Below are 13,045 nucleotides of genomic sequence, written 5' to 3' on the forward strand. Positions count from 1 at the left end.
ATTAAGGAAAGGTCTTACTCTGTAGCCCAGACTTGTCTCAGACTGGTCTCAAATTCTTGGTGATCCTCCACCCTTTCTCTCTCCCAAGTGCTGGAATTGAAGTCATGAGCCTCTACTCTCAACTATTTGGTTTTTGAAATAGGTTGCTGTATAGTCTAGGCTGGCCTTGACCTCCCAACCCTCCTGCTAACACTCCCCAGCTGCTGAATACAGATGTGCACCCTGTGCCTGGTTCGGTGCATTAGTTTAGACTCTGTCCTTTCACCCATCTTATCAATCTAATTCTCGTTTCCTAAATATACTTACAGTAGTGCCTTTGACGTTGTCTGCTACTTCTGGAAAGTGTGCCTGAAATCGAAGTCTGCTTAGTTATTTATATTATTATTATTATTATTATGGATCACTTTTCCTTCCTTTGTGCCTGTCTTATAAATGTCGGTATTCACACAATGTAATTTTTATGCTGTGCCGGGGGCCTTATGCTAGGGAGTCACTCTTCCACTAAACTGTATCCCCACATCTTATAACTTTTAGGTTGTGCGTGTGTTATAAACGGCACCTGTGCTGGTTCATCTTAGTCAGCCTGACACAGCTAGAGTCCTCTGGGACCTCAACTGAGAAAATGCTTTCGTAAGATCTGTCTGTAGTGCATTTTCTCAATTAGTGATCAGCGGGGGAGAGCCCAGCCCATCGTGGGTGGTGCCATCCCTGGACTGGTGGCCTTGGGATGTATAAGAAACAGGCTGAGCAAGCCAGTAAGCAGTACCCCTCTATGGCCTCTGCATCAACTCCTACCTCTAGGTCCCTTCGCTGCCTGAGTTCTTGTCCCGACTTCCTTTGGGGATGAACTGTGATGTGGAAGTATAATGGAATAAACCCTTTCTTCCCCAACTTGCTTTTTGGTCAAGGTGTCTCATCACAGCAATAGACAACATTTAGAAGGCTGTACAGACAGACACATCTTCCCTCTGCTGATGGTTGTACAGACACATCTTCCCTCCGCTGATGGCTGTTAGTTTCTCCTATTAGACAGCTGAAATGCTTGTTAATACACTTCTGCATATCAAGGTGATGGAGTACTCTTGTGTCTTATGCAAGGAAGGTCTCAGAATTTCAAATTAATGATTTTGAAGTCACAGAGGTTAACAATATCAAAGGTCATTTGTATGAGGGCAGTGGGATTACTGAGAAAGGATTGAGTCAACCTCTGAAAATGATCGCACCTTATGCTTTCTACCTAGATAATTCTAGAAATACAAATGCACACAAGCACATCTCTGTTAGCTGCCTAGTGGATTCGAGAACATTCCACCATTCACCCATGAGAGACAGAGATGCCACATTTTTATTATGATGGCGGTTATTATAGTTTTGACTTCCCAAACCTGAAAATCGCTAGTCTAGGTAAGCAGGCTACAAAGGGGTGGCAGGATGCATTTATTGACTGAGCACAAGAACCCATGAGCTCAACCTAGGACAACTTTGCGAACTGCATTCTCCAGTCTTCAGGGTACTTAAAACATCCACGGCTTTGGCTTCGGCTGGTACTTGGGCTTCACACAGCACATCCTCCCATTTGTGCAGTAGACGTAGACGCTCTCCTTCCTGGAGCACCGATGGCGACACTTGCCACGGAGGTTCCAGCATCTCTGAGCATCACCTGGTAGAAAGAGGAGTGAAAGGAGGTCATGGAAGTCCTAAGGAGAGGGTGGCTCTGGACTGGAGGAGCTGACACAGGTGGGAAGACCCTCCGCTTTCCCTTTGACCCCTCCTACCTACTGTTGTTTTTCTGACCCCATTTCCCCCCTACCTTCTTTGACTGTGAATCTGGACTAAATGACAAAGGATGGAACTTTGAAAATCTGCTTTTAAAGAACTGTTGTAGTCAGCCTGGGTTACATGAAACTCTGTCGAAAAAAAAAAAACCCCACAAACTAAGAAAGAAACAGAGTTCTGATAGTCACAAGAGGAGACAGCTACACTGGTTGGCCCAAAGAAGGGGAACAGATGGAAATGATGTCCAACCGCAGGCTGTGTGGGGTGACATCGCTTGCTGCCTGACACAACAAAGGCCCACACCCATTTCTCCATGAAGTGCCAGTTCCGCTTTGACCTACAGATGCCTTGGTGTCCCTGAGAGGAATGACATCTTTAAGGTCCATTTGAATCACGGGTTTCCTTCCAACAAGTCTGACTGAGGCCCAGACATGGAGAAGGGAAAGGGAAGCCTTTGGAGGGGAGGCTCGGAGTTCCAGCTCCTACACCCTCAGCAACAGCCTTGCCCTCTCTGGGTGTTTCCTTAGAGCACAGAAGGAGAGCAACATTTCCAGCTGTCACCAAGGAAAGAAATGACAACAAATGCCTGCAGGAATGTGAGAGAAGAGGAACTCCTGCTCACGGCTGGTAGGAGGGAGAACCTGCACAGCCACTATGGATATCAGTGTAGAGGTTCCTCAGCAGGCTGAAACTAGCATGGCCATAGAACCCACATGTAACGTTCCTGAATATGCTCAGGGCCTTTACAGTAGTCTGTGCTATCAGAGATACTCACACATCTGTGTCTATGGCTGCACCATTCACTATAGCCAAGATATGGACTTAGTCTAGATGTCTGCCCACAGATGAATAAAGCAAACGAGGTCCATGTGCACAGGTGCGGCGAACTCCATGACCAGCAGGAAAGAACAGCCACCAGACGAGGATTCTTCCCAAATCACGCTTTATTGGAGCCTCTTGGTTATAGGGAGAGCAGAAAGCAAGGGGCCCCGAGCGCTGAGCTGTAGCTGCTTATATAGAGAGTCTGCCTAGCAACCTCTGACACTTTGATACTTTTACTGCTTTTCTGGAGACCCACCTGCCAGAAAGAAAGCAGGGGAACATCCTTGTCAATTATAGACCACAAGGAAGTTCCCCTGCTGGTCAGGGGGAGTGTGGGCAGCTAGGTCACAACAACTCACCCTGTTTTCTGGTGGAAGAACTGCAACCTTAATATGGAGTTATTTATCAAGCGAGGCCAGGGCCAAATGCCATCTTGTAATGGCAGCCACTCAAATCGGCTCCCAGCACACAGGGGATTGGACTCAGTTATAAGTGGAATGAAATCATGATTTTTTTTTAGGAAAATAGATGGAGCTGGAAATTATGATGTTATATAGCTCAGAAACATTGCCTCTTTCATGTATAGAATCCAGACTTAAATGTATATATGCACACATGCACACTATAAAAGTATTAAAAGTAAACATGTACATATGCATGCTGTGGAAGTATTAAATGTGCACATGCATGTATGCACAAATGTATACATGCACACGTGCATGCCATGAAGGTAGAAAGGGGACTGTGAAAGGAGAAGATGTCTAGAGATGGGAATGTGGAACAGAGAGAGTAATATAGACACGAAAGCAGAAGGAAGGACTGTGTGGGGAGGAAGGGGAGCAGCCAGAGGGCAGAGGGGAAAGTGACGCATAAAGTGGAAGGAGAGACTCAAAATATGATATAGATGCATGGAAGTGCCGCAGTGAGACCCATGCAGACCGATGCATGGAAGTGCCGCAGTGAGACCCATGCAGACCGATGCATGGAAGTGCCGCAGTGAGACCCATGCAGACCGATGCATGGAAGTGCCGCAGTCAGACCCATGCAGACTGATGCATGGAAGTGCCGCAGTCAGACCCATTCACAGAAGTGCCGCAGTCAGACCCATTCACGGAAGTGCCGCAGTCAGACCCATGCATGGAAGTGCCGCATTGAGACCCATGCAGACCCATGCATGGAAGTGCTGCAGTCAGACCCATGCATGGAAGTGCCCCAGTGAGAATGTTAATAAAAAATTTAAAAAGAGTAACAACAGCTATTTTAATCAGCATTAAAAACTTCAGATGGGGACAAGAGGGGCGAGAAAAGAGGAGAGAAACAAAACAAACAAATCCACATGCCCACACTGTGCAGGTCTCCAGCAGGAACCATCCTGTCTTTGAAGGCTCATCTGAATACACACGTGAGGAAACCATCGAAGTCTGGGGAAGAATCCTCGAAGAGAGGCAGGTGGAACTGTCCTCAGGACAGTGAATGCCCTTTGTGTTCACCCACCAAAGCCAAAGACTTTATAAAGCCTGTAGCGTTTAAGGGACCAGAGGTTAAGAGCACTTGCTGCTCTGTCAGAGGACCCAGGTTCGGTTCCCAGCACCCATGTGAAAGCTCACAGCAAGCTGTAACTTCAATTCCAGGGGATCCAACAGCCTCCTCAGGTCTCTGCAGACACAAAGGATGCGTATGGCGCACAAACATAGTGAGAGTAAAATATACAAAAGAGAAAAATAAATACAGAAACTTGGCCAGTCGGTGCAGTACACAGGTATAATTCCAGCACCCAGGAGGTGAGACGGGAAGACTAGGAGTCAAGTCTCAGCTCTATAGTGAGTTCTAAGGCAGCCTGGGCTACACAAGCCTGGGCTAACTAAATATTAACTAAATAAATCAGAAAAGTCTTTTTTTTTAAAAAAGATAAGTGAACTTGAAGACACAAAACAAACTTTTCAAAATGAAATAGAGAAAGACTAAAGCCTTGCTGACTGTGGACTGCTAACAGCAGGTCAACTTGCCCGTGGTTTTGAACCACCAAAGGAATAAGAGGGGAGAGACAAGAAGAGCGTGTGAGGAAGAAATAGTGTCTGGAAAATCTCAAGCGTGATACAATCACAAGTAGCCAGAACCCTGCTTCCTGATCTGACTCCCAAAAGTTGTCCTTTGGTGTACATGCATGCAGCCATGGAAGCCGATGGGGATTATCTGGGGAGTAGGAAGGAGACCAGGAGGGGTGGGGTCAGGGAGGGTAGCGGTGTGTGTGTGTGAGCGCGCACGTATATGTGAGAATATGGGGTGAGTGTGCTGTGGAATGCCGCTCTCTGAAAATACAGCTATTACTCTACTTTCTTCCTTAAGGAAAACAGATTTATTTACAGTTTGGCTGAACTGGGCCAGCAAAGACGCCTCCTCTCTCCCTTTCCTGTCTTGATGTTACAATTTCATAGAGAAGGCGAAACAAGAATCTCGGCATCCCCAGTGCTCTGAGATAAGCAGTCAGAGCAGCGTGGGATTCTCCAGGGGGCAACCAATAAGGATGAAGAAAACAATGAAAAGATGTGGGTGCGGGGTCATGGGATCTCTTCTGGGGGAGTCGGGCTCCACTGCTGGCCCCAGGGCTTCAGCCCAGAGGTTTCTGAGGAAATTAGAATCTTTGGGGTTCGCTGTTGCAGTAGGATCACAGCTGAGGAGAGCCGCATCCTGACCCCCTCCACTCTCCTCTTACGTAGAGGGTGCTTGGCTTTTTATCTTCCCAGGAAATGTCCCTGATCTCTTCTTCAGGTCATGGACCCGTGCCCCACAGTAAGAGCCAGCATGTGACAGGCCTGCCAATCACAGCAATCCATCTATCAGGCGGCATAAACAGACTGAGTCCCGGGACGTCCAGGAACTGACCGTTGGCAAATCAGGTGTGTGTAAGTGACGTCACTGTGAACCTGTGCCATCACCATACATACGATGCATTTGTTTTATTCTACGTGTATGAGAGTTTTGCCTGAACGTACATATGTGAACTACATTTGTTTAGTACTCAAGGAGGCCAGAAGAGGATGTAGGATTCCCTGAAACTGGAGTAACAAAAGATTGAGAGCTACCATGTGGGTGCTGGGAACCCAACACAGGCCCTTTGGAAGAGTAGCAAGTGCTCTTAACCACAGAGTCTTTCTCCAGCCCTACCATGGCCAGCTTAGTCAGAGCAGCCATGACTTCCTGCAGGAGACCCTCCAGGCTGGGCCTACTGAAAGTCCCTCATAGAGGGAGGGAATGGGAAGGAAACCGGACTCTCACTTCCGCCTGCATATTCTCCCAGCTATGTATAATTCTGCGCCATCTGCGTGTTGGCTCAGGAGCCACTGAGATTGAGCAGGAAGGCTAGATGGGGCAGGGACTCCATCTATACAGGTACAGGAATGTATTATCCATGCAGGCCTGAGACACTGGTAGTGCACCTGTTTTGGGGTCACCTGTGTTCTCCCCCCAATGCTCCTATAACGGAAGCCCAGTAAACTGCTCAGCCCCCTAAGCTGGGCTCGGATGGAATCTAACTTTGGTGTGTCGCAGGTGCCATGTGGAGCGAGTAGCCCCTTGTTTGCACCTCCTCGGGAAGTATTCACACAGTGGGTGAATACAGGCCAAGTGCACCGATGTACACGTGTGACGATGTCAGAACAAACCCTTTATTTTGTACTCTAATTGAAAGAAATTAATGAAAAGAAAAGTAGTTGGTAAGGGCTGGAGCTGCTGTCCAGAGGGACAGCACTCTTGAGGACATAGGAGGCCCTGGATATGATTCCCCGGGCAGCAAAAGCAGCTGCTGTAAGACAGTCAGTTAAAGGGACATGAGAACAATGCATTGTGGGTTGGTAGCCTGTGTAGCTGTAAGGGCTGGGAGGGAAGGCCCACTGTTTTAAGGTTCCTGTACCCTCTGTGGATTGGCCACTTAGCATCAGAAGGCAGACCAAGAAGGCACAACCTTCATGTCAACCTTGGAGCCTACTCAGGATAGATGCAGGGACTGGACAAGGACAGTCTACAACTTCCTGTCACACGGGAATAAACTCACCAGACCCTTTTGTTGAACGAAGTGTCAGAATGCTGAGAAACCCGGTTTTCTGAAACAAAGACCCCACTGACACTTTGTATCTGAAATCCTGTTCCCGAGGATGGAACATCCCATAGTTCCCCCAAGGAATCAGGTTTCCCAGCCCAGACAAACAGCGTTGATATCCATCAGGTGCTGAGGAGGTGCCGAGGGGCAGATGAGACAAATTCTCCCCCTCGCTCTCCCTTTCTCCTTTTCCCACGCTCTATTTTATTTTTTTGGGGGGTTGGGAGGGATGCTGACCTTGTACTGCCTCACCTCCCAAGTGCTGCAAGGCGTGTGTCAGCCTGGGTCTGAATGTCAGCTCTTTGCCTGTGGTCCAGCCTGGCTTGGGAGCCTCCCCAGCATCGTTTATGCTACGTTTAAGCCACACCCTTCTTCTCTTCCTCCATGCCCAGCATTTCTCAACCTCCCTAGTGCAGCCGCACCCTTTATACAGTTCTTCACGTTGTACATGAAATGCTTGTTCCACACGATTGTTCCATTGCTACTTCATAACTGTGATTTTGCTCCTGCCATAACAAATAATGTATGTGCCTATGTGCGGCCAGAAGGAGTCGAGACCTACAGGTTAAGAACGTTTGTCATTGGGTAAGGTGTTGCCAACCCCACTGACCCTTGGGGATGCAGTGTCCTTTGCAGCAGGGTAGTGTGGTGAGATTGCAGGGCTGTGGGGGGAGGGTCTTCTTAAAGACGGATAGGCATCACACAAGTTACTAGGATATTTAGAATAAAGTTCATGAATCAAAGAGCCCTGCCCCCACTGAGGATGGTACAATTTGAGGTCACTAAGAATAGTGTGGTGGCAGCCCTCAGGAGGCAGAGGCAGGCGGCTCTCTGTGAACCTGAGGGCAGCCTGGGGCTACAGAGTGAATTCCAGGGCTACACAACAGAGGAATACTGTGAATTCTACCCTGAGTGCAATTGGCAAATCTTCACTGTGGGAGGAAACCGGCCAGTGACTGGCTATTTCAGGAGAACTCGTAAAGACAGAGCCATGAAGGTCAGGGAACTATTAAAAGGCATATTTTAAAAAATAGATGCCTGCAAGCCGGGGCTACACAGCGAGATCCGGTCTCAACAATCAAAAACAAACAAAAAGGTGTCTCGGGATGTCAACTTGGTGTTTCATGAAGAAATGAAAAAAGAAATTGGTAGCTGTACAAGTCAGGACCCTTAGGGGAGGAAGGGAGCTGCGGTGGGGTGCGCAGGAAGGGCTTGGGGGGCTCAGCTGACTGAGCTGTGTAGTGCTACAAGGACCTGTCCTTGGTGGCATTTGCTGGGCAGCGTGTTTGCTTTCTGCATCCGTGATTCTGCCTTGTTTCACAACAAAGATAAGGAAAACCCAGCATTTGAGCTCTCATTTTAAAAAAAAAGATTTGTTTTTATTTTATGTATGTAAATGTTTTTGTCTGCATGTGTGTGTACCACATCTGTACAACAGCTGCGGCGGCCAGAAGAGGTGTCGAACCTCGGGACCTGGAGCTGCAAATGGCTGTGAGCTGCCTCGAGACCTCAGTTTTTAATTCAAGCATGTCAAGATGAACCACCGTGTGTGTGTGTGTGTGTGTGTGTGTGTGTCTGTGTGTCTGTGTCTGTGTGCGCGCGCACGTGCATGCGTGTGTTTCATGAACGCAGAGGCTGGAGGAGGATGTGGGGTGTTCTCTATCACTTCCCACCTCGTGACATTGATGTGAGGTCTCTCTGAGTTGTAAATTCCCCCTTTGGCTAGCCTGGCTGGCTAGTTAGTCCCTGGATCTGTCTGTCTCTACCTCCTAGCACTGGGGCTATGTGCAGCCCCGTCTGGCTCTTTATGTGGGAGCTGTGGATTCAAACTCAGGTCCCCTTGCTCGCACATGAAGTGTTCTTCCTCACGGAAGCATCCCTCTAGCCCTTAAACATTTAAAAATTACACTTATTTATTTATTGCTCTCTCGCAGGCACACACACCGAGGACAACTTGCGGGAGCCAGTCCTCTCCTACCGCAAGGGGCTTGGCGCTGAAGCTCTCGTTGTCAATCTTGGCAGCAAGTACCTTGACCCGATGAGTCATCTCACTGACTCTGTCTTATACACTTTGGAGTGATGTACATTTCAGCACCCTTTCATCCAGAGACCCTTTGACTGTTACGAAGTGGAACTGAGTAGAATCTCTGTCCTGTGGGGCACTGGGGAACAATGGTTAGGATGCTAGTTGTCAGCTTAAATGAGTTGTTTCAGGTCGTAGCAAGGTCATACTTTCAAGAAGCAAAATTTACCAAGAAAAGTCCAGGACTAGGTAAAGCCTGGTGGGTTTGCACAAAATCACCTGACTGTGAGCTATCGGAGACGAAGGCCAAGGGCGACCGAAGTACGAGGTTTCCACGCAAGGCATCTCACCCGCTGTGACTACACACACAATGTCATCACGGTCATTAGAGAAACACGCAAACGGCCCTCTGAACACTGGTGAGGGCTGAGGGCTGCCAGGGTCACAGGCAGACAACGGTGAGCCACTTGCCAACTTGGGCACTTGGCTTTTCTTTCTCCCTTAGATGAAGGGTGTTTCAGGGTCACAGGAGGAAACTGAGGTCAGCTTGTTTAGAAAAATAGTATGCTCTGATTCTGGAAAGTTCGACAGCCCTGGGGTGAACAGAAGCTCTGACAAGTGAATGGAGGGGGCAGGTAGCTGGTGCATGTGTATGTGTGTGTGTGTGTGGGGGGGTTGGAAGGATAGGGGTGACCTTCTCCAGCTAAACTCTCCCATGATGCTCACCTGGCCTTCTAGGCAACTTCAGGCTGCTTCCTCTCCTGCTCCCATCACTCACCCCTGCCTTAGCACTGGGTCCCCACAGGCCGCATGCTCCCCCCACCCAGGGATGCTACTTCTGCTTATCCCACACCTTTCCCTCCCCACCTCTTCCCCTCCTCACCTAATTTCAAGTCACTTCCCAGGACTCTGCTGACCTCAGGCCCTACTCACTTGTACCCAGTTCCCTGGCTTCCCTTTGTCATAGCTTCAGGAACAATACTGTTTAGCTGTGTCTGAGAGCCATGCCCTTTTCCTCCATAATCCTGGCTCCGGCACAAAGTATGGCACAGAGAGGGGGGAGCTGCACACACAAGCTTCTGGCCATGGCAGCGGCTTTTACTAAGCCTAGAACATTCGGGGGACTGTTTTACAAGAGATCAGTTGTTGCCTTCTCTTTGGCTGCTTCTGCCCCCACACTAGCCCTTTGCCCCGCCTGGTAGAACCGAGTGAGCATGGTGTGGGTGATGAATGAGATAGATACTCAGGATGTTGTCGCTGGTACCTAAGATCCGGCACCTGGCAAGGGGGCTGGGAATGGTGATGCCTCCGAGACCCTAGGCAGCTAGTCCTCCTTGCCCCTGGGTGTTCGCTGACAAGGCCAGGGTCTCCCTGCCCGGCCCCTTCCCTGAGGAGATCTGCATTACCTGGAATGAGCTGGGACAGGAGCAGCAGGGTTGCCAAGGTCAGCAGCAGGAGCTTCATGGTGCTGAAAAGCTTCGAGTTCAAAGTGGTGGCAAAGTTAGTGGCCAGCCGGGGAGGCCGAGACTCTCTGGTGGAAGTCCCTCGGATCGCCAGAAGCAACCCACAGGAACAGCCCTGTACCCCGGGACTACAGTGTGGAGCCACACCCACAGAGTCCACAGCATCCCTTTGTCTTTTGGACCAGGAGGGTGGTGAGGGCAGCCAAGGTCCAAGGCCACACAGCATAAGCCTTCCCCAACCAGCTTTGCACCACCTTATCCAAGGCACCACAAGGGGGCGCCACGCACACCAATGCCATCAGTGGCTACCAAAGACAATGGCAGAGAACAGGAAATGGGGTTCCAGGCAGGGCAAAGTCTGGTCAAGGGTAGGTTGATACAAGAGGAACAAACACCGGAGGGTGGAGGAGGGACACCAACTCAATGACAGCATGTGAGGCCGCTCCAAGCACAGGGTTGATCTGGGCTCAAGGCTGAGCCCCTTCCCTGGGGATTCAGGAAGAGATGTTCTCTGTGCCCTGGTCTGGTTTCTTTAGCTCCCTTAGCTGAAGCAAGGTGGCTGCCCCAGCTGTTAGTAATACTCTCATCAGGGTCCTCGTATTCCAACCTTCCAACAAAAGCAAACAATTCCCACCATTAACTATCTCTCCCAATTGTTTATGCAAATTCTCCTTGACTGAACCCTCTTGATATAGAGGTCAAGAGAATCAAGGCGCGCACAGAGCTTACACGTAAGAGTGACTGAGCCATCCTGAGGGACAGGAAATAGTGGGTGGGCTGCCAGAGATTTACACAAAGGCAAAAGAAAGCGTGTGTCAAGTAGTTCTTTCAGGAATGTTTACAAGGAAGAGAATAAGAGAGGGTCTGGGAAGGGACCCAGTGACCAGCCTTACAAGGACCACGGTGGCCGGCGGCCTTTTACTTCCTGTGAAGTTTCAGTTGGAGGAGAGCCACTATCAGCTTCACAGAATAAGGAATCTATGGTAAAATTAGTCTTAGCTTAGTCGTTCGAGGATCTGGGAAAGCAAGGACTTGATGAGGAACAGAGGGTGTTAGTTAACCTCCAGGGTAAGGGGCCAAGACTTGAAGCCGCCCCAGGACCACGATGAGGAGGTGCAGGACTCGGGAGATTCTTGGCTCCCCTACTACTGATGTCTGTTTGTGGCAGTCACTGAGAAGTGGTTAGCAGTTAGGAGACGAAGTTCAACTCAAAAGCACAGAAAATATACTTAACAAAATCATAGAAGAAAACTTTCCCAAACTAAATAAAGATATGCCTATGAAGATACAAGAAGCTTACAGAATACCAGACTGGATTAAAAAAAAAAATAGTCCCCTTGCCACATAATAATCAAAACACTAAACATAACACTCCTGTATTGCTGGTGGGAATGCAAGCTGGTACAGCCCCTCTGGATATCATTATGGCAATTTCTCCGAAAATTAGGAAACAACCTTCCTCAAGACCCAGCAATACCACTTTTGGGTATATATCCAAAGGATGCTCAACTGTGCCACAAGGACATGTGCTCAGCTATGTTCATAGCAGCTTTGTTTGTCATAGCCAGAACCTGAAAACAACCTAAATGCCCTTGACCGAAGAATGGATAAAAAAAACAATGGAGTACTACATAGCAGAAAAAAATAACAACATCTTGAATTTTGCAGGCAAATGGATAGAACTAGAAAACATCATTTTGAGTGAGGTAACCCAGACTCAGAAAGACAATTATCACATGTACTCACTCATAGGTGGTTTTTAAACATAAAGCAAAGAAAACCAGCTTACAAATCACAATCCCAGAGAACGTAGACAACAATGAGGACCCTAAGAGAGACTTACATAGATCTAATCTACATGGGAAGTAGAAAAAGGCAAGATCGCCCAAGTAAATTGGAAGTATGGGGACCTTGGGAGAAGGTTGGAGGGGGAGGAGAGAGGCAGGAAGGGGAGCAGAGAAAAATGTTGAGATCAATAAAAATCAATAAAAAACCACAAAAAAGAAATAAAGAGCATTAGACAATTTAAAATTTGAAAGTGTCTGAAGGTAGCCCATTAAAGCCTAGTGTTCTCTCTCTCTTACAATGTTCCTTGTTTCTTGCTGAAAGGGAAGATCACTCTGAGAAGAGAGAAGACTATTTCCTCTTCCTCATCCATCCCCATTCCTGATGCACAGTGCAGAAGGTAGTGGCAACTCGTTCATTTGAACAAACCCATGCACAGTATAAGGCGGTTAAGAGCTCTGGGCTCAACCTGCCATCCCTGCGCTTAGTGAGTCTCTGGTTCAGCCATACCACTGTAGCCTTTCTCCTTCTTCCCTTGGACTGGCAGGAGAATGTAACCACTTGTTATCTCCCATAGTTCCTCAGGGGGAGCTGATGCAGCTTGTTTCCCAAGCTGTAATCTCAGAATTAACGTATAAAGATGTTTAGCTCTGTGCTAAACTCCTCCCTTTATCATGAGAGAGTTGATTGTCCAAGGTCATTGGAAGCCCCTGTGTGGCTCAGAGATTGCTGGGATGTAACATCTCAGGCTTTTGTAGGACAAAGAAAAATCTTGTAAAAGAATTTAATAATATCCAAGCATCTATCCAGTCTCCCCACAGGAATAAACAGTACTTAGGGAGACAAAAGCCTTACAGTGTATTCCCTGAAGGATTTCAGGACTCAGTTCGTAGAAGGGAATATGTTGCTTAGTCAGGGCTTAGTGTCAGAAAAGACTAACAGTCCCCCAACTCCCACCCTGGTTACTTCAGTTGGACCAGAAAGGTAGGTAATGGTAGCCGATGAAATGAAATGTAGAGACAGGCAGTGGTGGTCTCCAGCTGGGCCGGTTCAAGGCCCCGACAAGTTGCAAAGAACAAT

General features: G+C 48.3%; 1 protein-coding gene across 1 annotated transcript; it reads right to left on the bottom strand.

The window, feature by feature from the left end:
* Window positions 1-1,327: 1,327 nt before the first annotated feature.
* Window positions 1,328-11,043, bottom strand: Defb123 (defensin beta 123). Its single transcript, XM_050151243.1, has 2 exons — window positions 10,124-11,043; window positions 1,328-1,660 (listed from the first exon to the last, which is right to left on the bottom strand). Exons 1-2 carry the CDS (start codon window positions 10,404-10,406, stop codon window positions 1,515-1,517), a joined length of 429 nt encoding a protein of 142 aa, XP_050007200.1. The 5' UTR covers window positions 10,407-11,043; the 3' UTR covers window positions 1,328-1,514.
* Window positions 11,044-13,045: the final 2,002 nt, after the last annotated feature.

This window comes from Alexandromys fortis, unplaced genomic scaffold (assembly GCF_014885135.2).
Source record: "Alexandromys fortis isolate MF-2015 unplaced genomic scaffold, M_Fortis_MF-2015_v1.1 scaffold_27, whole genome shotgun sequence".
In the NCBI taxonomy this organism is placed as follows: domain Eukaryota; kingdom Metazoa; phylum Chordata; class Mammalia; order Rodentia; family Cricetidae; genus Alexandromys; species Alexandromys fortis.